Source organism: Cuculus canorus, chromosome 20 (assembly GCF_017976375.1).
Source record: "Cuculus canorus isolate bCucCan1 chromosome 20, bCucCan1.pri, whole genome shotgun sequence".
Classification (NCBI taxonomy): Eukaryota; Metazoa; Chordata; class Aves; order Cuculiformes; family Cuculidae; genus Cuculus; species Cuculus canorus.
In genome coordinates this window covers 1,613,585-1,639,441 of record NC_071420.1, presented here as the reverse complement: position 1 = coordinate 1,639,441, position 25,857 = coordinate 1,613,585, and the positions used below count along the sequence as shown (strand labels likewise).

General features: G+C 45.4%; 1 protein-coding gene across 2 annotated transcripts in view; it reads left to right on the top strand.

Moving 5' to 3' along the window:
- Positions 1 to 3,813: 3,813 nt before the first annotated feature.
- Positions 3,814 to 25,857, top strand: part of AATF (apoptosis antagonizing transcription factor) — a 59,252-nt gene continuing 37,208 nt past the window's right edge. For both annotated transcript variants that reach the window (XR_008453124.1, XM_054085071.1), the window contains exons 1-7: positions 3,814 to 3,973; positions 6,690 to 6,878; positions 7,514 to 7,942; positions 8,579 to 8,716; positions 23,955 to 24,069; positions 24,424 to 24,628; positions 25,372 to 25,536. Coding sequence is in view for 1 of the 2 variants with exons in the window: in XM_054085071.1 (XP_053941046.1) it covers positions 3,889 to 3,973; positions 6,690 to 6,878; positions 7,514 to 7,942; positions 8,579 to 8,716; positions 23,955 to 24,069; positions 24,424 to 24,628; positions 25,372 to 25,536 (1,326 nt within the window). In the remaining variant the exon portion in view is untranslated. The remainder of the gene's footprint in view (positions 3,974 to 6,689; positions 6,879 to 7,513; positions 7,943 to 8,578; positions 8,717 to 23,954; positions 24,070 to 24,423; positions 24,629 to 25,371; positions 25,537 to 25,857) is intronic.

Genomic DNA, 25,857 nt, shown 5'->3' with positions numbered 1-25,857 from the left:
ATGGAAGAACAATTAGGGGCTGATTAAATCTTAAAACAATTGTGCTTTTCGAATGAGTGATGGGTTAGGAATATCAGAAATATGTAAACAAAAACACGGAAGAAAAACAGTAATAAATATTTATGAGGAGCGTACATAATCTAAATTTCCCGTTATGTAATTTGTTTTAGTGGATGGCGTTTATGTGTGCTTTTTCCTGCTTCTCCCCGTTTCTTTTCCCTCTTTTTCACTGGCAAAATGTGTGGCTGATTTAAAGAGAAAGATCTTAAAATGAAATAATATGACTGAAATGAAAAAAAAGTTGGTTTGGAAAATTACATTTGCCAGCCCAAGTGTGGGAAAGATAAGCTCAGCTCCGGCGTGCGGCTCTTTCTGGGCAGCGTGCGGTCCCCTCTATGTGGGTCAAATTCTGCTGTTGATAACGCAATTCAATTAAATTCAGGAGACGCGGCTCTGGTGTGTAATTCCCGAGCGCGGCTGTGGGAACGCCGTGGCAGAGCCGTGTCTGCAGCCCACCTCGCGCCCTCCCCTCCGCTCGGGACCCAACGCCGGGCGCTGCGGGGCGCAGGGGAGCGGTGAATCCCCCAGGATGGGCTCCGAATGCCTTTACATTCCCGACACATTTCTTTATTTATATATTTAAGTAAAGAAATGCTCGCAGAAATGGGTTCTTATTAATAACCTGTAATCACAGAGGCACACAGGGATGATGCGGTCTTTCACTGCCAAAGCCACCATCTAATCTGACAGCCCCGAGTGGATGATGAGCTCCACAAACGCACGGGAGCCAAAGAAGCTGAGTGTGAGAAATCATGGGTGCTTTCCTGTAGTACAGACTATTCAAAATTCACTTGTTTATCCCTTCTGTGTTTAGGGCGTTATTTCCATTTTAGCAAATAAGCATGTAAATAAAACGTAAAATTAAGAGAGAAAACGCCAAAGAAATTATGTCCGTTAGTTTGATGGCTTCTGCTTATGGTTTATAAACAGGCAGAGGGTTTTACGGAACGTACCGTGATGCATAAAAAGGCTTTCATGATCGTCTTAAATTAAAATGTATTGATATAATTTTTGTACAAATATTCCCCGGCATGATGAAGAGTCCAAACCGCGGCAGCGTGGTTTGAGGGCATGTGAACCAGAAATTAAAACCGAGCCTGAGAGTCTGATTTAATTACCCTGCGAACTGAAAGGCAAAAGAGAGAGAATAAACAGCGGAGACGGAGACTCGGTCGGTGAAATGTTTTAACAACCCATGACTTTCATACACTGCGTTTTCTGTTTGATGTTGGTTTATATTGATGGAATCTCCTTATCACCCATTCTGAATTAGCAGCTCCTGCAGCCGTTCGAGCGCGGCTCGGTGAGGCTGGGGGACCCCGAGCGTGGGGCCTCCCCCTCTCCTGCACCCAGAGCGCCATCTGCACGGCTGAGCCTGGTGGGCTTTTCCCCCTCCACGGTTGTTTTGCGCTAACGTGAGTGATGGATGCAGGGCAGAAAAGAACCGGGTCTGTGAGCTCTGACGGAGCCCTTTGAGTCTGAGTTGTACACACGTGAATTTTAATGCCTTGCTGGCTCGGGGGTTGGACTGACCCATCGTCCCATCAGTCTCAGTGGGTCAAATCCTGATCCCACTGGTGGTAGTGGCAATAATGCTGTCGACTTCAAGAAGCCCATTTTTAACTCCAAAAGATGAATGCAACTCACTGTGTATTTTGTATTCATTGTATTGGCTATGTTTTATTTATCCATCACTAAAAGGTTCTCTCCCTTTATTAACAGCGCTATTTATTATTCGTTAGGTTAGCGAACATCCCTTTTTCACTCTGTGAGAGCGCAGAGGTTTGGAAATGCAGTCATGCGGGGGGGCTCGGCAGCAGTTCTTTGGTTAGGTAAGTGCAAGGTTACTCCTGAGTAACTGTTCAGGTAAGGACTTGTTTCTGCTACTTAATTTTCTATAGATTTATTTCTCCAGGCTCCTCCCTTTGTTTATAATGGAATCTTTTATTCTGAAAACAAAATGTCTAGAAAATAATAAAAATTCCCAAACCAACGTAGAAGCCAAGCCGGGGAATTCACGCTGTACACATCTCCTCTTTTATAAAACCGTGTCTTATTGATAAAAAAAAAATAGCAGTGCTTAATTTGATGTTGCTGGAGCAATGCGAACGCACGTAATATGTAATGCAGAGCATCGCAGCTGTCAATCACGCCATGAAAAAATGAATACAAGCTACAAAATAAAGTTGGAATAGGATTGAAATGCTCAACAGCATAAAATCCAGGGGGTTTGTTTGCAATGAAGATGTACCTTTTCCGTTAGCGCTGGTTTTTGTGTATATTGGGTGCAGATCGAGCTCCAGCCCGGGGTGTCACCACTGTCCAGAGGGGGCTGAGGAGGGGGTGCGCTGGTTCAGTGCCTTACGGCAGCACTCGGCAATGTTCCTCTGCCCTCTGTAGGAGAGCAGCCTGCTTGCACCCTCCTGCCTACACCCTGCCTGCATCCCGTCCTGCATCCCACCCTGCCTGCATCCCACCCTGCCTGCATCCCACCCTGCCTGCATCCCATCCTGCATCCCATCCTGCCTGCATCCCATTCTGCATCCCATCCTGCATCCCATCCTGCCTGCATCCCACCCTGCCTGCATCCCATTCTGCATCCCATCCTGCATCCCACCCTGCCCGCACCCCGCCTGCTGCACCCTCCTGCCACTTACAAACCCGATAAGGAGTGGGGAAAAGCCTTGTGTTGGCGAGGCAGGGATGCGCCAGCGGTGCGGCCCGGGCCAGGGCCGGTGCCCGGCTCCTGCTGGCACCGTCGGCAGCGGAAAAAGCCCAAATCCTGACCCCTCTTTGGGTCTGCTGTGCGGTTCGGTGTTCAGACCCACACCTGCGACTCAGGGCTGAGGCACTGATTTGGGGCCCATCTGCCTCGTAACAAAACACACGGCACCCTCTCTTGCTGTTCCCTAATTCCAGCTCTGACCCGGTGTTCGGGGGCCCCAAACCCGCCGGGAGATGCTGTCGGGGGAGCGCGCTCTCCTTAACGCTCGCAGCAGAGCACTCCCGCTCTGCTTGGCCGCAGCTGCCAGGCCGCGGTTTGGCAGGAGCACCGCCGGAGCGCTGGCGCTGATACGGGTTCGTGGAGTCTGGGATAACTCTGGTGTAGGGATTGGTGTGGTGTAAACCTGGCGTAGGGATCCTGGTGTAAACCTGGCGTGGGGATCCCTCCGGAGTCAGTCCGCGGTAGGGATGCCCGTGGCCGGGCTGCCCGCAGGGCTCCCCGCTCAGCACCCCCCGGCTGGCGCAGAGCCCCCCAAATGCTCAGCACAGAGGACAAGAACGGAACGACTCCCGCTGGGCGCAGGCGGCGGCGCTGGCTGGCCGTGACGCTGCGCTTGGCTCCCGTTCCCGGTGCCGCTCCGCTCCGACCCTCACGCCGCGATGTGCGGGGTCACCGCTATCCCCGGTTTGATGCTGCGGGACCGGGCGGCGGGGCTGGGGCCGGTGCCTCTGTCCTTTGTCGCTGCCACCCCTGGGCTCACAGCGTAGCCGCTCGTTAGACACGGGACGGGCACCCCCGAGCCCCGCTGCACCGGTTACCCGCGGGACGCCGCGCTCCCGCCCGGCGGGCGCTAGGACCCGGCAGCACGGACACGCCCCCCGCGCACAGACCACGCCCCCGCGTCTGCGCGCATGCGCTCACAGACCACGCCTCCACACAGCGACCACGCCCCTCAAAGAACCACGCCCCACACTCTAAGACCACGCCCCTTCGTCTACACAGTGTCAGACCACGCCCGATCCGCACAAGCCACACTCCCTCCGCAGACTGCGCGCTCTCTCTTGGCCCCTCCTCCTTCCTCCTCCCCTCCCTCCCGCGCGAACATGGCGGCGCCCTTAGCGCAGCAGCTGGAGGAGCTGCTCAACCCCCGGCCCAGCTTGCGCGACCCCGAGGACGACGCGGAGGAAGGTGAGGGAAGGCCGGGAAGAGGATTTCACACCCGCGACCGCCGGGGAAGGGCTAGGGAGGGCTGGGCGCCTCCGGACCGGCCGCACGTGGCGCCTCCGCGTGTGGGGTGGCGGCCCCGCTGAGGCGGGACGAGGCCTCAGGGGTCGGGGTTGTATGAGGGGAGCGATGTGGGGGACCGGGGCTACCACAGGGGGCAGGGGGGCACCTCGGGGGTTGGATTCACCTCAGGGACTCGGGCTGCTTTAAGGATGAGCTGCCTCTCGGGCCGAGGCCACCTCAGGGGCCGGGGTTATGTCGGAGGGGGCACTTCAGGGGCTGGAGTAACCCCCACCGCCATAATCTCGATCCCTAAGGTATCTCGGGGACCGGGGCTGCCACAGGGATTGGGGTTACGTCAGGAAAGCTGCCTTAGGGGTGGAGGCTGCGTCAGGGGCTACCCCAGAGATCGGGGCTATGTCCGGGGGGCCACCTGAGGGGTTGGATTCACCTCAGGGATTCAGATTATCGCAGGGGGGGTGCTTTAGGGGTTGGGGCCAGCTCAGGGATCGGAGATTTGCCGGGGGGCACCTCAGGGGCCAGGGTCACCTCAAGGGCCAGGGTTGCCTCAGGGGTAGGGGCCGCCTTGGGAGCCACAGGGATCGAGGTTATGTCAGGGGGCACCTCAGGGGTTGGAATTACCTCTGGGATCGGGGCCGCCTCAGGAACTGGAGTTAACCCCAGGGTCCGGGGTTATGCCGGGTGAGCCACCTCAGGGGCTAGAGTTACTCCAAGGGTCAGGTTAACCTCAGGAACCAGGGCTACCACAGACATCGTGGTTATGTTAGGGGAGCCACTTCAGGGGCCAGGGCTACCGTAAGGACCGGGGTTGTGGTGGTGACTCTCAGAACACCAAGCGCTCAGAGCAGGCTGCAGCATGCCGCATGAGTCTTACTTGATGCCAGTGGCCAGCTTATCTTTCTAATCAAGCTCTTTTTTCTTAGTTGTGATTTTTGATACATTTATCCCTTTCGCCATGACAAATAGGTGGCAGTGTCATCTCCTGAGTTCCTATGCTGATGGCTGCCATATCTTTGACTTACCCTCTCCAGGGCAGATCTTCCCACTGGCCAGTAGACTAGGCAGCAGGACCTGTCTCTGGAGCATGTCTGACACACAGTTCCTGCATTCATCTCATGAGATAGCAGGTTAACCACTATCACACACTGGCAGCAGTCGGCTCCTCTCATGGTAAATGTTGTGCCAGCTGGCCTGGTTCTTCTGGACAAGTGTATGTGAGTGCAATAGTATCTTGTAAGCAACGCGTTTGTAACCACTGGAAATGAATGCAGCAGAGGCATTTTGCCACTTTAGTAATCATGATTTAGTTTCAGACTTCATGCTTTAGTGGTGCCAAGACTGAGAATGTCAGAAGATCCATTGAGTGCCACAGGCCGTTCTGCATCTGCCCCTCTTGCCAGGTCATTTCTTGGTGGTGAGCTTCCTGCCATCCTCTTGTAGCTGGAGAGACTGTATTTAGACCTGATCTTGTGGCTTTGATTATGAGCAGAGATTTTTTTGCTTCCCCCCTGCCTCAAGTAAACACTATATATGAAGCATTAACATTTCCAAACACACATTAAAAGAGCACTTAGCGATGTTCAGCCAGTTGGATCGCTCAATTGGTTGAACAAAGCTAACCCTGTAATTTTGCATACAGGGTGTCTTGCACATGAATGAAAATAAAGAGGGAGTATACAACGATGTGTTCTCTTTGCTGGGCTGCTCCTTCCCTGTGTCCTGGAGAAGATGATAATCTTTCAGTTATCACTGAAAAAGAGTGATAACTGCAGTGAAATGACTTTGTTAACCATTCTAAAATGTTAACATATTTATTTAGCTCACATATACAGCAAGAGGCCGAAGCGCATCTGAATTGCAGTTTTCCTCATCCAGTCTGTATGCGTGAAGTGAGTGAGGGCATTCCAGCTTTAGCAAGTCCTGCTTCCAGAGGACTACACTTCTCATGAGACCTCGTGAATCTGTGGAAGGGCCTGGATAGGCTTAGTTTGTCTAGTGCTTTGTGTGGGTTCTCTGAAATAAAGAAGAGATAGGGAAGAAAGTGTGAACGCAGCCAATGCTCATTCAAAAGGAGAGAAGAATTCAGCAGGATTTTTGGTGTTTGCTAATAAACGTTCATCTCTGCATTGAGTTTGAGCCTTCTGGTACCAAACCTGTACATGGAGAAGTCCAAAGTGCTGAGAGGGGGTTTGGAATTGGTCAGTTTGTATAACATCTTCCTTCCTTCTGCAGAGGGGAATCTGACAGGTGGGAGAACACCTCTGGGCACAGAGAAATTACAGGAAAATACCCTTGGAGCTGTCTGACCTATTCTGCTATATCTTAAGTGTAACTTCACTCGGTAGTTCCTATGCAGGAGTGGTGCTGATGTGTGCAAAACCCAGCTTTGAGGGTTTTTTCCTGCCTTTGATTTCCCAGTAACCTTTCCCCCTTTGCAGAAAACTGGTGTATTGGCTTTCCTTCACCAGGCAGGGAAGAGCCACGCACCTCCTCAAAGCCAGCCTCTGGTGTGAGACTGTGTTGCCATCCAGCTCACCTTTGCAGTATATTCTTGTTTGTAGAGCTTGAGGAGTTTTCCATGGCTCTTTCTCACAGCTAGTTCTGCTAGTCTGGAATTCAGTTCAGTTTAGACATGCCTCCTCCCTTTTTTTTTCCACAGCTACAGTCGCTAAAGTGATTGACAAATTTGAGGATGAAACTGCAGATGACATTTTCCCTGTTGGTAATATACGGAAAAGAGCTTCAGCATCTCTCTTGGAAGCTGATAAAAGGTACGGTGGAAAAGCTACATCGCGCAAAGCCTTGCAAGAAGAGCTCTGGGGAGATGCTCTCTCTGAAGAAGGATCTGGTAAGAAATTTCATTTCTTTCCTCTTTTCACTAGACCATTCAAAATTTGACGTTTACATATTCACTGAGCTAGTGCCACCTGAACCAAGATGATAAACTTTAGGTCCCTGTTACAGGGCAATAAACAGGTACTTCTTAAAGTGCCTTCCTGAAATTCAGGCTGTATCTTTTGGCCTGAGGGAAAAGGAAAGCCTGGAGAGGAGCTCCCCTTCTACAGACTGAGGAAAGAACGTGACTAAATGTAAGGTTCTGTGCAAGGACTGAGCATTGTGTGGAGGAAAAGAAACAGCTCCCATTTTTAAGCCAGTTTTTCTCACGAGTCTGCAAGTACATGCAAGTTCTTATTTTAAAAATGCAAATAGTGAATTCTGACCACCTTGTTTGCTTATCATGTCATTGTTGCATGGGAAAGCTAAGCCATGGATCTAATTGCTGCTGCAGAAAATGTGAGCTGTAATCTTTTTGTGAATATGGCCTCAAGCTTCCATTATTTAGCCAAAACAAAGAGCAACATCATACACAGATAAAACAGGGTATGGAGCTCAACTAGCCCAAGCCAGTAGCTATTGATGATGTGTACTGCAAAGTGGCACGTTTTGATCATAAGTAAATAACTTTTTTCTTTCAATTTTTAGCTGGAGAAGCATTAGATGAATGGTACAGTGGCAGTGAAGATTCAGAAGAGGATGGCGGCGTAAGCAGTGAGACAAAGGAGAAGCCCAGTGGTGTTGGCAGTGACCAGGAGGATGACTTGGAAGATGTTGAAGAGGCAGATCTGGCTGTCGAGGCTAAGGCACCGAAGTTCAGTTTCCAGGATAACACAGACTTTGAGAAATTTGCAGAGGGGATGGATGATGTTGGAAGCAGTGAGGGAGAAGATGAAGATGAGGATGAAGATGGTGCCAGCATGGAAGAAGGAAGTGACGAGGAGGAGTATGGGAGTGAAAATCATGAGAGTATAAAGGAAACTAAAGACAGTGAAGATGATGGGGGGATAAGGACTTTCTCAAAAGCAAAAGAGTCTGAAGAAGTAGAAAAAGGAAAAGCTGTGAGGAACCAGCTAGGTTTGTGCATGTTTGCCTTGTATTTTGACAAGACTTTCACCTTGCTGACACTGTAGAAACTGGCCAAGTTAGGAAGCACTTCAGCATGTTAACATGCTTTTAGCACACTGCGTGGGCCCGCTACGGCAGCCCTAGTAATTCAGAAATGTTCTGCCAAATGTGCTGTGCAAACCAGTGTCACTGCTGGTACAAAATCTCATGTGACGAAGCGTATTTATCCACTGGATCAATTGAGCCAGTACTGAATAAACTTGCAGTATTGTTGGGGATGGGGACTTGCTACAGTGGTTATGCTGAGCAGTGGTGCTGGTACCACTTCTGTTTTGCTTGAAAATGTAATACTGAATACTATCCGTGCTGTTAAACTATCAGCCTCCATTTGCAGAATGTTCTTTTAAACAGTAAAGCAAAGGGATGTTTTTATTGTGAATCACAGAATTGCAGTTGTGATTGTAGGGTGTGATGTTGCTTTGTCCGGAGAGACCTCGCAGTGACAGTTTGTGCTGGGTCAGCGAATGCAAAGATTTACCCTAATCAGGAGTAATGTAGGCCAAAGGAGAGGGCCTGTGCTGTTAAATCAACAGCTTCTTCACAAGTCTCTTGCTAAATAATTGTATTTTTCTCTTTGTTATGAAGTACTGTGGGATCAACTATTGGAAGCAAGAATCAAGATGCAGAAGGCACTTACAACAGTCAACCGGCTTCCACAGCCAGACACTTACCCAGTCTTCAAAAAGGAAGGTGGACAAGAATTTGACAACGCTGTGGAGAACTGTAAGAATTTTTCAGTCTTTCTGCTTTGGGTAGACTCTGCTGTAGCCCATACGTTTTGCCTGTGTTGAGAGGTGTTAATGGGAAAGTGGGGGCTTTGGATCGCATGTCTACATGTAGTATTAGCTGTTGGTTTGTGTTGCCTTAATCATGAATAAGGTACCGTGCAAACAGAAACCAAGAAGTGTTTCTTGCCCCAGCAAAAAAAAGAAAACGTTTCCTGTCACCCTGGTCTGCGTGTGCCTGATTTATCTCTGTTGGTGGCCCGTCATCACTTATGTAGTGTTGGAAAGCCTCAGCTCAGGTCCCACTGCTGTTTCTATTTCGTGTGGGAACTGATATTTGCTTATCAAATTTTAAGTTTTGTGCTAGATCTTAGGAGTAATTGGTTTGGTTATTGTTGTCCGGTGCATAGTTGGGATGCTGTGTGGTCCAGAGACACCTCGTGGTGCCAGTTTTCTGCCAGGTCAGTAAATGCAAAGATTTGCCCTAACCAGGAGTAACATAGCCCAAAGCAGAGAGCCTGTGCTGCTAAGTCAACAGCAAATACATTTTCAGCTTGGAGCTGCTTCATCTGTTTGTTTCTTAGGATCAGTATTGATTATATTGATCTGATGAGATTTGTAGTAGATTATCCAATATGGCAAATAGAACGTGCACACTCCAGTTGATAGGGACTGAGTACTTGACTTCAGTGTGTTGTGGGTCTATTTGATTGTTAAGATTTGACACTTTTTTTTTACTGGCGTTAAGGTAAATCGGCAGGGAGATAAATGTCTGGTATGCTGTCCTTAGGAATAAATACAAACTATTGCAGGTATCAGTTGGTGTCTGTTCCTCCCTTACATGTGTTTTCTGTCAAAAACCACACAGATGAGCGTTTATACACAGGTTGTTCTTTTTTCTAATCCCACTAATCAGAAATTAATGAACTTCACAGTGTATTCTTCCAGTGATTTTAAATAATAAAGATAAGCCTAGTAGCCTTTTAAAGCTTGCTAGGTTGGTTATCACTTTCACTTCGATGTCTTCTTTCCCAATCATGAGATACTGTTCCCGTTCTGGGATGTTTTAGCTCCATAGGTGAGCACCTCATGGAGGATCCCAAGAAGCTACTTGAAGTGAACCAGTCAGTAGGAAACCCTGTAGTGGTGCCTGCTGCCTTTCATGCTGGCCATCAGAGGCTTGTCTTTGTTGTGGTTGTGTATCTGCTCAGCCATACAGTGTGCCAGCTCATATGTGCTGTAGGGATACCTGCACATGGGAAAATTCTGGCCTGGGTTTGCACAAGTCATCTTAAAACTGGATTAGGAACTTTCACTGTCATCAAACTTGCATGTAGGGGCATGAATCTTGCTCCTACACACACTTTTGACGTCGTCTTATGGCTTACACCTGATCTGAACATGGCAGCTAATGAGCTTATCTGAGTTACAGCAGGTGAGGTAGTTTATATTTTAAAGTTAGTTCTGCTGCTTTAAATGAAGTGATTAAGGAAGAAAAGGCGAACTCCCAACAATACTAAGCTGACCTTTCAGTGAAATGCATGTTATTAATGTATTTAATGAGATGCATTACAGACTGCACTGAGCACCATGTTTCATTACAGGTCTAAAATGCAACATCATTAAAGACCTTTAACAGAAACAATGGCTGACATTTTGATATTCCCCATAAGCAAAATACATCCAGGAACATGGAATATAATACTGTACACAGCACAGCTGAGAGGTTAAGCTTTCACTTGTCTGGAATGCTGAAGGAAAATCCACTGTTAATAACTGTTCAGTGATTCCCTGTCTTCATGTCTGGGCAGGAAAGTTGCAGTAGTATACTCTGATGTTCCTGATAGCCTCAGCTGGTGTTCTGCATTTCATCTGTGAAGATAGCAAGGAAATAAGGCTGGAGTGGCCTGGGCAAAGTTAGCAGAGGAAGTGCTCAGACTGCCAGATGGAAAGTAATGAATTTAGAAACATGCTGCTACTACTATACTTGTTTGGTGTTTTCTGGTGTTCTCTAAGGGACCATGGTTATATTCCTTTTTTCAACTTATATATTTTTTAAATAAAATCTGTAATTGTATGATTAAAGTAAGTTACAACAAATAGTAATTTTTGATGAGCTGCACTATTGTCTGTGCAGTGCCTTTCACTGCCCTGCACAGATGCTCTTTCCGGAAGTTACAAAGTGCCAAGCATGAAAAAAGGAGCAAACTTACACGAACATCTCACAGAAGAGTAGAGATGTAGTTTGTGTTATGTGACAAAGACCCATTTCTGTCTCATTTTGCTGTATAGGGCCTTGGGAGAGGGATTCAGCAGCCAGAGCTTTACCCCGTGAGCAGTCTGAGCTGTCTTACATCTTCACTTACAGAGCCTCTGCCTGGGTAACGGGGCTGTGACCTGTCAGTTCAGGAGGTGAGACTAGGTCCTTTCTGAAATCATACAGCGTAATATATTTAAAGTTCTTTCATGAACTGATGCACCTTGATTTATGAGGGGGAAACATATCAGTTATTATAAATTAGCTTCCAGTAGAAGTCTTAATTTTTAGCTGTTTAAGTGATTTTTCTATAAAAATAAACTTTTTTACTCCATACTGAATAGTGATGTAGCGGGCTGGGTAGACATTTCTGGACTCCTAAGTTCTCATCTCAGTTGTGGTAGGATCCCATTCCCCAGACAGGACAAATTAGAATTGTGCATGAGAAAGTTTAAAGATAACAGGACTTGGTAAATCCTGAATGAGGAGGTGGTTCCATTGTATGTGATTTCAGTCTTGGACAGCATTTGGGATATGATGACATTGACACCGTTTTGGACTGAATGATATGCTTCTTTTGGGGAAGCCTCAGCACTTCTTTCCAAATCCACAAAATAAATCTGGCATGCTTTCATCATCTTCATTGAATGGGAGGAAATGATTTTCAGTTCAAGTTGCAGAAAGCAGCTGGTGCCAAAAATGCCAGCTCTGGGTGTACACTGCAGCCAGCTGAGGGCAGAAGTCTTGGCACCTGGCTCTCTGAGCTCCCTTGCATCTCTTTGGAAGCTTTCAGTAATTTATCTCTGGTCCTTCCATTGCTCATGAAATTTCTGTTCTGTCCTTGCAGGAAGGATGAATTATTTGAAATGGAAACAGTCCTTTGTGTATTTGCTTCTTTGGTCTCTCCCACTTGTGCCAACCCTCAGTGCAGCCAGTGCTGGGAGTGAAATTCCCTGGGGGTTTGAGTATAATTCTGTTAAAGAGGAGACAGCGATGTTCTAGACATTTGTGGTTTTAAAGCCAAATCTGAGTGGAAATGGGAAGGTCATGTTTGTTTGCCAAATTTTGAGATCGCAGGTTGCAAAACCTCGATAATTTATTATTTTCATAATCTTTTATGAAATAATTTTTTTTAAAAAATGATACAACGTGCTTTGGACAGTCTTGGATTCCTGAGATCTCAGGTTCTGGTGGATGATTTACTGCAAAATTGCTTATAAATTGAAGTAGAAAATGTTTTGCAGACCTGGCAGCTTTCAGGCTTCACACCCATTTGTCACCCAGCATTTCCCTTTGTGTATAGAACAAGAATTAATTAGGCTGCACTGCAGGAAAAGTTTATGGCCATAATTTATATAGGATGAATTTCTATTTAAAGAGACAGCATTGCTTTGTTTGCACTGTCTCACTTTTTCTTTCCTTTTTTTTTAATCTGTAATTATATTCCAGTTTTTTTTTTTTTTTACATACAAATCGGATACCAAACTGTGGTCACAAAGCTCATGTTTATTCCTGTTTTGCATCCATGGAGAAAGTGAGAGTGGTTTTTAATACTGAAATAACGATGGCTGGGCTCTCTGCAGAGTGCAAATGTTTAACATTAAATGCACTGCACACGTGAACTCCCCCAGCTTACGTTTCTGAGGTGCTAGAGTGGTCTGTTTCTCCAAGATACATTTGTATTCTCTTGCACTGTGTCTTCCAGCCTAGTCCAGGGCTTGAGATGTTGCCTCTGTTTGGGGTCTTGCACGTTCAATTAATGTTTTTCATAATCAATGCAAGTCAGAATTTGCAATCTGCTCCTGATTTGCACATTAAAGAGACCCATTAATTAAAAATTCCGATCCCTGGCATGTTCCCGCAGGATCTTTGCATTATTTACATAGAAAAAGGGTGCAAGGTGCAAGTTTCTGTGCGGTGTCCCTGCACAGATTGCATGCCTGCCATTCATATTTCTATGTATGTTTTCAAGGGGAAGGAAGCTTAGAAGTGGATCTTACGGAAATGTCACCAAAAAATTACCTCAAGGGCAAGAAAGATCTAGAGAAAAGGTGGAAGCAACATCAGTGAAGCCACAACCAGTGTCAGGAATTAAACAGTTCCCTGGTTTGGGGCTTGTTATGTTAAATTTTGATTCAGTGACAAAAAAACCCCACAGCTGACTGGAGGGCAGGGAGCAACAAGAGCTTTAAGAAATTATCTCTTGATCAACAAAGAGTGGAAGCTGTTGTATGGGCCCCGTGTAGCCATTCTTGCTATTTGAATTATTTTCTCTTTACAATTCTTGTTAAAAATACTAAGCTGATAATGTTCCAGTGGTCAGCAGTTAGACAGGCATACTTTATGCTCCACAAAAGAAGCTGTGAATTTGAGCTTTTAAATAGTCTTATATTATTTTCAGTCTTTAGTTGTCAAGATGAGTTAAAAACGTGCAGAAACCAAAGTGAGGCAAGATACTGATGGAATTGGCAAGCCTTTAAATGGAGGAGTAGTTGTCTATGTTTTCATATGTACATGCTTTCGCTTTCCAGGAGTTCAATAGGTCCCTACTGGATGATTTTTTTGGCGTTTTTTTTCTTTGATTCTGTCTGTCAGTGGATTAAGATGAAACACTGGAATCCTGCATTCCTATCCTTCAGCATAAGCTCAAGACAAGTTGTTTTGGAGAAATGGAGTAAATACTGGTTTAGGTAAAAGGTAGACATGCAGGGTCTGTAAGAATGGGTTTGCTCACTGAAGGAAAAAAAGTGGGGGCAACAAATATTAACTGTTATTTACACCTTGTGGAGCTGTGGCCAAGTTATATAAAGATTTGTGATCAATCAGAAAATAAACCTGAATAAAGTATATCAGATAAAAGAATCAAATGAGATGCTCCATGTGCGTGCAAGGCCGCTGTCCCCAAACCTGCCTGGGTTCCTAATAGATTAATGGAGTAGGAGCAGTGAGCTCTGCCTGGCAGCAGCCTGAAGTTTTCAGCACAGTGCCTTGTCTGCTGCTAAGAGATACAAAATTGTATACAGCTTTCTAAATTCCGCTGAAATTTGTGCATCTTTTCTGAACTCACAGTGATGTTTGAACTTTAATTTGTACTCTCTATAGTCAACTGTATCGTCGTTTCCTGCCCGCTGTGACATTACTCTAGGTGATTCAGCCATGGATGTTCTCTGTTGCCATGAGGTAGTGGCATTGCAGCCATGCACAGGATGTGATTCCTGTATTTGTTGTACTCAAGCAAGATGCATTATCCAGAAGAAACCTTGTTTCCCCATCATTTAGCATTTCTATAGTATCCCCCTTTGAAATCCCTCCAGAAGAACTGGTGCATTGAGCATGCTGCGCTGGGCCCACAGACAGAATAGTGCATTTTGCCTCTTGGAAAGAAGTTAAATGTAATGGTGGGGACCAGTCCTTTTCTGTGCCCTACAAGTAGTCCTGTAGCCCTCCTTGCAGTCTGTGTGGCGTTACAGATAGTGTGCTTCTTTGTAGCTGCTCTAGGGATGCAGTTAGCCTTGAAATGGCAAATGACAGTCGTCTGTACAGTGGTTCCCGTTCCTGCCTTTCCTTCTCCATACTGCATTTGGACTGCAGAATATTTGAGCACATGCACTTTTTATGTCCTTCAAGACGTATTTTAAATGGAGTGATGTGAAGAAACTTTATTCTAAAGGAAGATATGGAAAAATGAAACAAGGGAAATGAGTGTGAACTCTGTAAAGTTTGCACTTGCTATTAACAATCCTACCATAGCCAGTCTCTTCAACTCTAAGTCATTGCTGGGTAAGTTATGTTACTCATTGGTTAGTTATTCCCTTAAGGTGTTCTGTGTCTCACATGCAGCTAGCCAAGGTTGCTTTATGCAGTGATGCTTTACTTAAACGTAGGGCTAAAAGGAGTGCTTGGGAAAATTTGCAGGACTTGCCTGGGACTGCACAAGGTTGGGTGTTCGGTGCTGTCTGGGCAACGAAAGGGATGTTAGCTCTTTGTTCCTAAACTGTGCAGTCAAGTCCAAACACTTTGACTGACCCAGAACTGTCTGTTTCTGGGGTGGAAATAGGTGCGTTTGCAGCAAGTGTGTTGGTAAAGGGCTGTGCTTCCACCTGGAGCTGTGAGGACCTCTAAAATAACTGCCTGAGTTGGGCTCTCGGTACGCTGGGTTGGTTAACTGCTCCCGTGACAAATATCTGTGGCTTCTGACTAAACAGTGCATTCATGGACAAGGCCTCTTAAGGATGTGATTAAAGATCCCACTTACATTCATTGCCAGCAGGAGACCTCCAAAGATGCCATGTGTTTTCTGGTTTTACATTCTTGCATATTAAACATTTCTGTATGAATGTTCCACACTGAATATCTTTATTTTCTTCTGAGTTAGTTCTGTAATATGTTGCTGAAAAGGGACTGAAGACAGAGGGTAAGATACTCTTTAGTATCTATCTAGTGTATGTTTGTTTGTGTGTTCTCAGTGTCTTGTATTAGAGGATTTTTTCTGGATTCTGTTACTCTGATTCCTGATATTTTGAAAAAATAAATTACGTTCTGCGCAGCATCCAGGTAAGCCATGTCGAAGCCACTGATTAAGTACTGACTGACTCTGAACAAGATCAAGTCCGCTTTAGGTACTGGAGAATATTTTCCAGAAAGAGAGGATGTTTCTGCCTGGTGGGCTCAGCCTCTGCCTTGGCTGCATCTGGTTGTTATTTTACACATCTGTTTAGAGAAAAGCTGTCAGATGAGATGTGCTTTATTGATATGGGCTTGGGATTTTTCAGAGAAGCCTGCAGGAATCGGCTACCAATAAGTCACTTATTAATTTTGTCATTGTCTCTGTTCGTGGATCACTTTTAAAACTGGAGTGTATCCCTGCGTATATCTGGAGATGATAATGCATTAATGCAGAACAGGATAGGTGTCGCGGAGGAGTGGGGGAGGAACTAAGTCACAGGCAGATTACACAGTTTCCAGAGGCGTAGAGCAGTTACAGGATTAATTGGTGCTAGGCAAGATCATGGACTTAAATATATTCTTGCTTTGAAGATTTTACTGGGAGCCTGCACAAATGTGTGGCAGCAGAACTGGGTTTCAAGCCTGAGTGTAAATTATTGTGATCTGATCTAGCCCACTTTAAAACTGGTAGTTCATTTTAATTGAATTGTATTAGTCTAGACACTTTTTGAATACAAAAACATTGTGCTTGCGTTGAATTTGATTTAAATGGATGTGGATGCAGGTGTGCCCAAATGTCACCTTTCCTTTCGGATCTAATGAGGAATCTATTCAACTTTTTGGGGGCTGAGCCAAAGCCTGTTGACATTAATGAAGACTTTTCTCTTGACTGAAATAAATGAATGAATCGGACCCTTTTTTTGTAAATACTGTTGTAATGATCCTATGCCTTGAGGAGCTTTTGGCAAGAACTGGGGTCAGTCAGGAAGGTAAACTCTTGAGGGGCCATTCTGCGTACATGCCAGCGCGTGAGAAGAAAGAGAGGGGAAGTGAGAAGTGGTAGTCAAAGGCACAGGTCTCGGTTTTGGAGCCCTGTTGTTTGTACGCATGTTTAGGTGGGTTATGATGTTTTGTGTGTGTACAGAACGTGGGCTGTGCAAGGTGCCAGGAAAGTATTCTCCCACACAGAACGTCTGAACAATTTTTAGGCTTGTAGTTCCTGCTTGTGAATTATTCAGAAATTCTGTGCTGGAGGTGGAGAAGCGTAGAATATTTATTTAACATGCAGTTTGGGGTTTTTTTTCTGAAAAAAACTCCTCTTGCCTTTCCTTACTGAGTGTTCAGGCTTTTGGCTTGTGGTATTTAGCCTTTTTGAGCAGTATTTTATCAGCTTCTCTTGTATAGGTGTGGTAAAATTAAAATGCTCCCATTTTTATAGGTTATCTCCATAGCCATAGGTGTTGGACAGTGTTGGTGTTTGAGATTTATTTTAAAGCTGTCTTGAATTCTATTGCAAGAAATAGGAGAGTCCATAGTTGTTGACCTGATGCACCTTAACTCCAAACTGTGGGATTACACCACGTTTCTAAGCACATCGAATAGGTTTGCCTACACTTGAGTTTCCCAAGATAATTAATAGCTAATTGAATTGAGTTCAGCTAAATGCTTGGGCATGTTAGACTCTATACTCCACAAACAAGGTGCAGGGAAACAAAGGCTTACAAGGCATCCCGACAAGCATGTGGAAATGCCAGCTAACTCGGATTAATTGGCAGTTGGTTACGTTGAGATGGAAACTCAGTGCTTGTCATGATAAATATAATTAATGAGCTGGTATTATATGGGGAGGTCAGACTAGATAGGCTAATGTTCCCTTCTGGCCTTAACATCTAGATAACTATGAAATTTCACATTTCTTCTTCCTTTCTCATTCTTGCACATGTACTTGGGGATTCCTGCCTGGCAGAGACTGGAATGCATGCTGTCAGCTTCTTTACATTTACAGTAATGTAAAACATCAGTTCTTATAAATCTCATTTTTACAAGGCCCATCCCCTCCCTGGTTTGGGCTGATATCAAAAGATGACGGTCGAGGCGAATCAGTAGAGCATGAACTTCATGGAAGTGTTTCTCTTTCTCTCCCTTCTAAGCTTCCCCCTCCCCCAGCCCCACTAATAAAACCCTTGAATACTACGCCTTTTATTCTGTTGTTGCTTCTAGTTATTTTCGTTACTTTTGGCAACCTCATCTATGTCTGATCCTGTTGTCCTTACTGTGAAATGCAGTAATATTAGAGTAAAAGGGCTAAATTGAGTCCGTTCTGTAACTCTTTGGGAGTCAGCTGAACTGCTTGTGTGAAAGGGGTTTGCAGCACTGGCTCCTTTGTGCTGAAGGAATACAATTTTCCCCTCTGCAAAGGCTTTTGCATCATTTGCATTCCAATGGAACCAGCAAATTGGGCCTTTGGTGTGGAGCAGATTTTTTTTTTTTTTATTGCAATCAGCAGAAAAGTCGGTGGTTTTCCTACTGCCATTTGATAAAATTCCACAAACAGTGTTTTGGAGAGCGTGAAGGGAATGTTACTCCAGTGATTTCCTAAAATAATGGGAACAGATTTACAAATGCTTTGTGCTAGGTTTCAGCTGAAGTCCATGAGGAACGTGCACATAACTACACCACCTCTAAAGAAACCAGATCACTCTCTGGTGCCAAAGGGCTTGTGACTGGCCTGTGATTTAGTCCAGGCTGGCTCGTGGAGCTTCTGCCTTATGCTTATCAGTAGTCTTTGATTTCTGTGCCATCTTGGTTTTGGGACACCAGGACATGCAGGAGTGTAAATCTGAAGATTGTGGAAGTCCTGCCTGCACCACATTGTCCCTCCTACAGTTAGTTCTACAGCTGAAGTTACAGAAAAGCTGTTGTCCAAAGCCCCGTGTTTAAGATGCGATACCTGGAGTAATTCCCCCCGCCTTTGCCTGGCTGGTAATGTTGCTCTGCAGTTGAGAATATAGAGCAAGCTCCAAATGTAATACTGACAGACTTCAGAATTATGATACACCGGAGCTCTGGCGTAATTCTTTGTTGAAGAAGTTAGAGGCCTAAAATGTTAAGGCTTATTGTTATTCTGAGTTGATAATCTCTGCCTTGCTTTAATAATTTTTCCTCATGCCTGGATAGCCTGCGAGTTGCACAATAATCACTCACACAGCTTTGTAATCAATGCCCAAAGTAATAGGATTCCGCTGGCCAACGGCAATTAATAAATTTGTGTCTTTTTTAAAACACTAGCAAGTCGGGCCTGAAATACGACTGACTGGCTTTCCTCATTTGCATATTTATTGCAGTGGAAAAATTCTTGCCGAATGATTGATGTTGAGCCTGCCTCTTGAATTCCAAACAGCACATTATTATGAAATGAAAAATGCCGGCCATACAGTTGATTAAAGTTGAAGACAGTGGAATCGGTGTTTTTTAAGATTGTGGGAGAATTAAAGGCATATTTTAATAGATGTTGACAAGAAGTGAACTAACAAAAGCAAAGCAAAGGATTTGCTTGAAAAGATTTAATCAAACGTGTTTCTTGGGGGATTAATTGCTGGGGATGACTAGTGCAAGTGGCTGGCTTGTGGATTTGAATGAGAAGTATTGTTCTCAGGCCAGCGCATTGAGTGCCATTTTGACCTGTAGTTTAACTCCTGTCCCACAGTCCTTTGAAAGGAGTGAAAATTTCCCCTCTTCATCTGAATGTTGGGATAAACGCACGTACCTGATAACGATACTTTTCATTATGTACGGCTATTAAAATAAAAGAGGTTTGAATCCTCTCCTCCCTTCTATTTGCATAATGTGACCGGTGTGTCTGTTCCATGCAGTGGTGACACGGTGACTCCATGGGGACAAAGGGAACTCTCTCAATATTTGGCAGCTCAGTTTTTGCTCTGCGTTCCGTTGTTCAAATGCCAGCGCTGTTCCAGCTTTTCTGTGTGAGCGCTTCATACAGGCTGTGGAGGGACATGGAAAATTAAAAGCTTGCACGCCAATGATATTCCTGTGATGCCAGATCCTCAAATTTAATTGAGGGGAAAAGTAGTTAATTTCCAGCTTTGGCGTGAGCTCTGGATTTCAGCCGTGTCCTGTGCATGTGGTGTTTTGTGCTGGTACATCGTGGTAATGATGCTCCTGTTTGTGTTTGCATACGGAGTGCATACAGAGCAGGCTGGCACTGTTCTGTAGGGCAGCAGTGCCCCATCAACACATGTAAGACACAGGAGCATATGGCGATGGAGTGAAAATCCTGGGGGGCTTGCCCCAGTTTTTAGGATTCTGTCCCTGACCGTCAGAATCCCCTGGATGGATGCACCAGGGTCCAGTGGGGAGGAGCTTGCCTGGTGGAGCAGTTTTGGGAATCCCGCTGACTGGCTCTCTGTGAAAGCCTGGCCTTGAGGCTCTGGAAGCCTGGCCTTGAGGCACGAGCCTTTTTCCATCCACTTAAAGTGTCTCTGCATGGGGTTGTTCCCTGCTGCTCTGCACCAGCTGCTGCCCTCCACATCTGTTGAGGAAGATGAAACAAGACCCCATTTTTAGAGGTCATGGAAAAGAGCACAGGTATTTTTCTGCGAAGGAAGCTGCCTTGCTCTAGAAATGCTGAACTTACAGCGAAGGGTGAGTGCAGAAGCTATCATGCCTTCAACTCTACATCACGGTACTACTTGGGTTCCAGTGGCAGTGGAGATAGAGCTGACTTCTGTGTGTGGGGAGGCCTGTTGGGAACAACACTGGGTGGGATTGGTCCCCTGCAGCCAGGGGCCACCCTGTGCCGAGGAGGTGCCAGCAGCACAGCCAGTTTGTCCCTAACCACTGGCATTGACAAAATTGGTATTTGTAGTTTGAGAGCAGTAGGACATATTTCATCTCTGGTGGGTCTCCTGACACTCTGATACACGGCCGTGCCACCCCTGTGTGGTGCTAAATACCTCAGGGCTATTTTGTGATGGGGTGAAGGGGTGTATGAAGTGAGAACATGTGAGACAATATTAACAGGAAGGCGCACTTCAGTTTACTGATACTGGATCTCTTCTTTCTTGGTGGATTGATACACTGTCTGCTGGATCTGGAATAATTTTTTCACTACTTTACACAAAATGAAGGGACTCCTGTGGACTCTTAAAAGTGACTCTTACAAGTTAGTGACACACCACAAATGTTCCAGTTCCCATTTAAGCTGGAAGTTATATTCAAACCACATTTGCAGTGTTCTTGGAGCAGCTGCAGGTGGATCCCACTCAGCATCTTTTTTCTTTCCGAAAAGGCAGCTTTAGAAAAGGTTTGATGGAAGGAGGGACTGCCTAGGACCCCATGCAGCTTGTGGCAGTGGGAGGCCGCTGCTACTACATGGTCAGGGCTGACACTGCCTGTGTTCTTAGAGGTGTTGCTGGCTTTGTTCTGTGAGCAGAGCATGGAAGGGAGCAGGAGGTACGGACCTGTTGGTTATCGCATGTGACAGCTACTAACTGGTTGCCTTAATGTACTGGGGTGCATGAAAGCTCTGTGCTTGTGACTGTTTTCGGTTTAATTGTTTTGTTTCTTTCAGACAAGGAGCAACTTTAAAAAATTTGCTGGAGGGTAGGAGAGCAGGCAGGTTATCACCCAGCTTTCTTTCAAAATGATACAGTTTGCATCTATGGAACAGTTTTGTTTCTTGCTGCCTTCATTCACAAATTGATTCAGTCTTTTCCCCAAAGTAAACAGTGTAAGGGCAGATGAGGGCATTAGAGGGAAGAGAAGATGAGGAGGGAGAGGAGGCTGTGAAGAAAACAGTCCCTTCTGGAATTAAATGTGAAATAGATAGGACAGGGCTGGATGGGAAGAGGGCAGGGGAGGGTGACACTTGGCTTCTGAAGTTGAGTTTACAGCACACTTAAGCACCCAGCAGTAACAATGAGAATGCCATCCAATAATGCTATTAAATACACAAGAACTGAAAGCATGGAAATTACCCAGCTGTAAGAGGCTCATGATGAAGCCACTGCCCAGAATAATTAGCCCTCCCAGCTGGTTAGACGCACGATCATTGTCTTCCTTCCCTCTCCATCCCCTTCACTCCAAATAAAATTGCTCCCCATCCCCACTTCTGTTGGGGTCCATATCGCATAGCCGGGGGGAGCTTGAGCCTGTCTTTATTCCTTGCCTGCTTGCCGTGGCCCTGATATACCCCAGAAGAACTGGAGTGCTACTCCAATTGTAATTGACAGGATCAAAGCCGCCTGGGGTGCATTAGCACTGCTGCTGGAGGATAGGCAGCGGGTAGAAAATAAACAGTTTCGGAAGCTCTGGGGACGTTTAGCTGTGTTGCAGGCAGTGGGAAAGATTTTGCTGCTGTAAGCTGTGCACTCAGGCTTGGGTGGGGGCACTTTGCTTTGCAAGTGATGCTTTAGCTGCAGACACATACAACAAATGCATTTTTAAGGGCTTTTGTCTGTTTGTCTTTTGGAATTGTTTTGATGCTAACACACGACTGTTTTACAAGAACAGCTAACCTAATCCGTTAATAGGTTTATAGAAGAGCTGTCAGAATGTATCTGTAATGAACGGCAGGCTGGGGGAGGATGCGCCCAACAGCTGATCTGCAACAAAAATCTTAAAGCATCTTCCTCTTGACATTCCTGTAACTGAGGTCAGCCCGTAATTTATCTGAAGATGGTGACAACTGAGCAATATCACAGTGGTAACACGCGGGAGATTGAGACCTCTGAACGTCTGGGCTGATTTCTGCTGGCACTGTCTCTGTCTGCCTGATGAAGATTTGCGGTTCACTCTACCCGTGATCTCTGTGTCCTCCATTAAAAAAGAACAAAAAAGCAAGTGGTGAAAAGTTCCCTCCATTCTGTTATGGTGACTTGAAGAAAGAAACCGGTTTGGGAGTTAAGCAAAGGAGCTCCACTGACTTCACATCAGTGGAGGAGCTGGCAGAGGAGGTACCAGGGGGTGCTGTGGGGAATGTGCCCCCACCACATTGCTCCTCCTGCCTTTCAGCTAAATCTACGTGCTCTGTCAGACAGAGTTAGAATTGCCCTGTGAGGCTGCCTGCTCCGGTCCTGTGGGGTGGGAAGCCAAGCCGGTGTGAATGTATCCAGCAAGAAAACAGATCCTGAAGTTTTGTGCTGCGTTCCTCCAAGCAGTGCACTTTTCCCGCTTTCTGTGGTGCCCCTTTGTAAAAACAGAAGGCAATGCACCAGTGTTGGGTAAATATAAGTTAATCTGGGTAAAGTTCAGTTTAGGTTTTTTGATAGAGGCGTGCTGAGTGTTTTACCTGTGAGAGCTGACCCTGTGATTGATGAGTAGCGATGTACGAAGGGAGAGTTTGTGTAGGCCTAGGCAAACAGTTGTTTTATATCAGCGCATTCTGCAGGGAGGCTTGTTGGTTGCATGAAAGAACTATTTTTAAAGAACGGATGCGGCGACAGTGTGCAGTTAACCCTTCCCACAGTCAGCTGCAACTGTGTGTCCTTGGAGAACATAAAATCATTGGTACAGAGATCGTTTTCTCTACATCTGTGTAGATACTGGAAAATGTCAGCTATGAAAGCCTTTGGATACACAGCATCAGATCTACATTCAGGCTTTGTGTCTGCAAATACCCTGGAAGGCAACTGCTCATCGCTGTAAAACTAACTGTCACACCATGTATTGATCATTTTGTACACCTTGCCACCTGAATCTTTTCTTTACTTTCTCTCTTTCTAAGGTTCTCTGGGCCTGCAGTTCTGCTTTTCTGATCAGAATCTTCTCATTAAACTTGCCAGGTCATTGTTGAACTTTCCCCCATAGATCAAATCTTGCTACATTTAATTTTACTTACAATCTAATTTCTCATACCTCCTTTGTGGTGAGCACAGCAGCACAGAAACCAGCGGTAGTCACAGCTCTGCAGGGGTTTGTTTTTAATTCTTGCCTTTCCTCCCTCTGCTCGCTATAACATGCACATTATGTACAAGAAAGAAAAGTCAGAGGTCATGCTTAGATGAGATGTGCATATATACATTTTCCCTTATGTTGCTTCATGTTATTCAACTGAAGCTGGTCTCTTCTGCAGAACTTAACACAGGAGAGAAATGACTCAGTCAGCAGAAAAGTGTGTTGTCATGTGCACTTGTCATCAGACACTTCTGCACAGAGTACTTGCTTCTTCAATAGATAATTCTGCAGGCTCTGCAGTCCAAATGTTTGTCAATGAAATAGCTCAGTGTACTCCAAATGTGCAGCCAGGCAGATGTTTAGAAGGCAGCCCTCTTTCCGTTCCTCCCTTTTTAGGAAAGAAGTATTCTTTCACAGCGTGGTGGTGTTTGACATTAACAGCTATAAATCAGTTGGAAGATAAAACCACATCTCTAGCTGATTAGGGAAAACCAGTTCATGGGACATGGAGTATGACAGAAATTCAGATTCAAGATGAGAAACTAAGCGCTGCAAAACTAAATCTTCACTAGAAGCAAGGATCAGTGGGGAACTGTCACTTATGTCTCTTGTTCTGCAGGTTGTAGAGCCGTGGAGGCATTGCTGAAAGTATTAGTGGACCTTCAGGATGAGCTGCTTTATGAATACCCAGGCACGAGGCATCTGGTAGATGGAAAGCAATCAAAAACTGAGAGGTAAATACAAAACAAGGCAAGACCTTTCTGAATCCTTTGGTCTCCAGCTCTCCAACAAACAGTATGGCACACAGCCTTCCTGGCCATATGCACTCTTTGCTGTTCTCTCATTTGCTGCTGTATCTGGGTGACAGACGCTCTGGAGAAATGGCCATTTGAATTCCTTCTGCCAGTGTGAGAAATCTGTTTCATAGTCTTTTGTGATAATGGAGGAGAGGCTAAACCATGGATCTCTTGGCATCAACATCACCATGGTGTGGAAAAAGCATGGGTGGTGGTGGAGAGGCCGTTAAGAATTCGCACGCGTTACTTCGGAGACATGCAGGGTGTTTAGTGTGTGTATTTTTATTCCAGTGATGATGAAATCCCTAGCAGTACCGATGAAGAGCAGGTGGATAAGGCTCCAGAGAAGAAGAGGAGGCTCCCCAAACGAAAACTAAACATGGAGGACTACCCAGAATTCATAGCCAAGCGGTATGCCAGCTTCAGGACGTATCGGAACAATGTCTTGCAGAAGTGGCATGAGAAGACAAAGCTGGCATCTGGCAAAATGGGAAAGGCAAGTCTTTGTTTATATTCGCTGACATACTTGTTGTTTAGCAGAGATCTGTGGAACAAGTTGATTTGAAAGTTCTGCAGCGTGGGTATTCCGAGTGAAACTGAGGGTTACGGCAGTAAGACTTACATTAAAAAGTACACGCTTTTCCCCAGCCTTAAAGGAGTTTGGAAAGAATCTGGGCCCTTAGACTTCAAAAGCATAAACTGCTCTCTTTTGTTTTGAACCGATGGGCAGGAAGAAAATTTTCACGGCCAAATGGTTTCCCATGTTTTGGGAAAAACTCTTGGATAGTATTGGTGTTCTCCCATCCAGACATCTTATCATCGTAAGTCTCCAGCAGCAAGAAAGCTCTGTGAAAATGCCGCCATTGCTGATCAAGAAGCCATTTGTGGTTTATAACAGAACTGGGGGCCTCTATGACTGTGTACACTTTAATACAATGGATAATAATTTCACCAGAAGATCCAGGGTCTTCTAACATCTATGAGTTAGTATTAATCATTGAGAAGTTCATCTGAACCAGAATGGCAAAGGCGTTTTATTAAGCCAGGCGTCAGGTTGCCTCAGGTTGGGAAGGGAAGGAGAAACCAATAAAAAATCCTAGCAAAAATCCTTGCAACAAACATAAACCCCCTCCTCCTGGAATGCTGTCTGCTTATCCACTGACATGGAAAGATAGAGGAACATTGCTGCCTTGAGGAAAAGCTTTCTGCATTATCTGACACTAGTTAATGTTGTTGCAGGGTTTCGGTGCCTTTGAGCGTTCAATCTTGACTCAGATTGATCATATTATGATGGACAAAGAGAGATTACTACGGCGGACACAGACCAAGCGATCAGTGTATACAGTGCTGGGAAAGGAGGAACAGGAATCTCATCCAGTCCCTGAATCTTTGCCTGAAAATTCGGTAAGGGTATTCTGTTTGTATAACTCATCCTGTAGAAGCAGTGAAAACCTCTGCAAAGCAATTAGCTTGAGCCTTTAGCAGGTAATATTCTTGTTTGTGAGAGATTTATGAAGGAGATAGCTGAGTGTTGATTCCTGTAATGTAATGGCTAAGAAAAAGATGTAGACATTTCAATTCCAGTTTTACAGTGTTTACGTTATCTCCTGTGCCAGTTCTTGACAGGAAAACAAGGTTTGGTCTGTGATTGTGTCCTTCCTGTCCTGCGGGAACAGTGCTTACTAAATCTGCTTTTAGAGGTAGCAGCTACGTAACTTTGGTTTT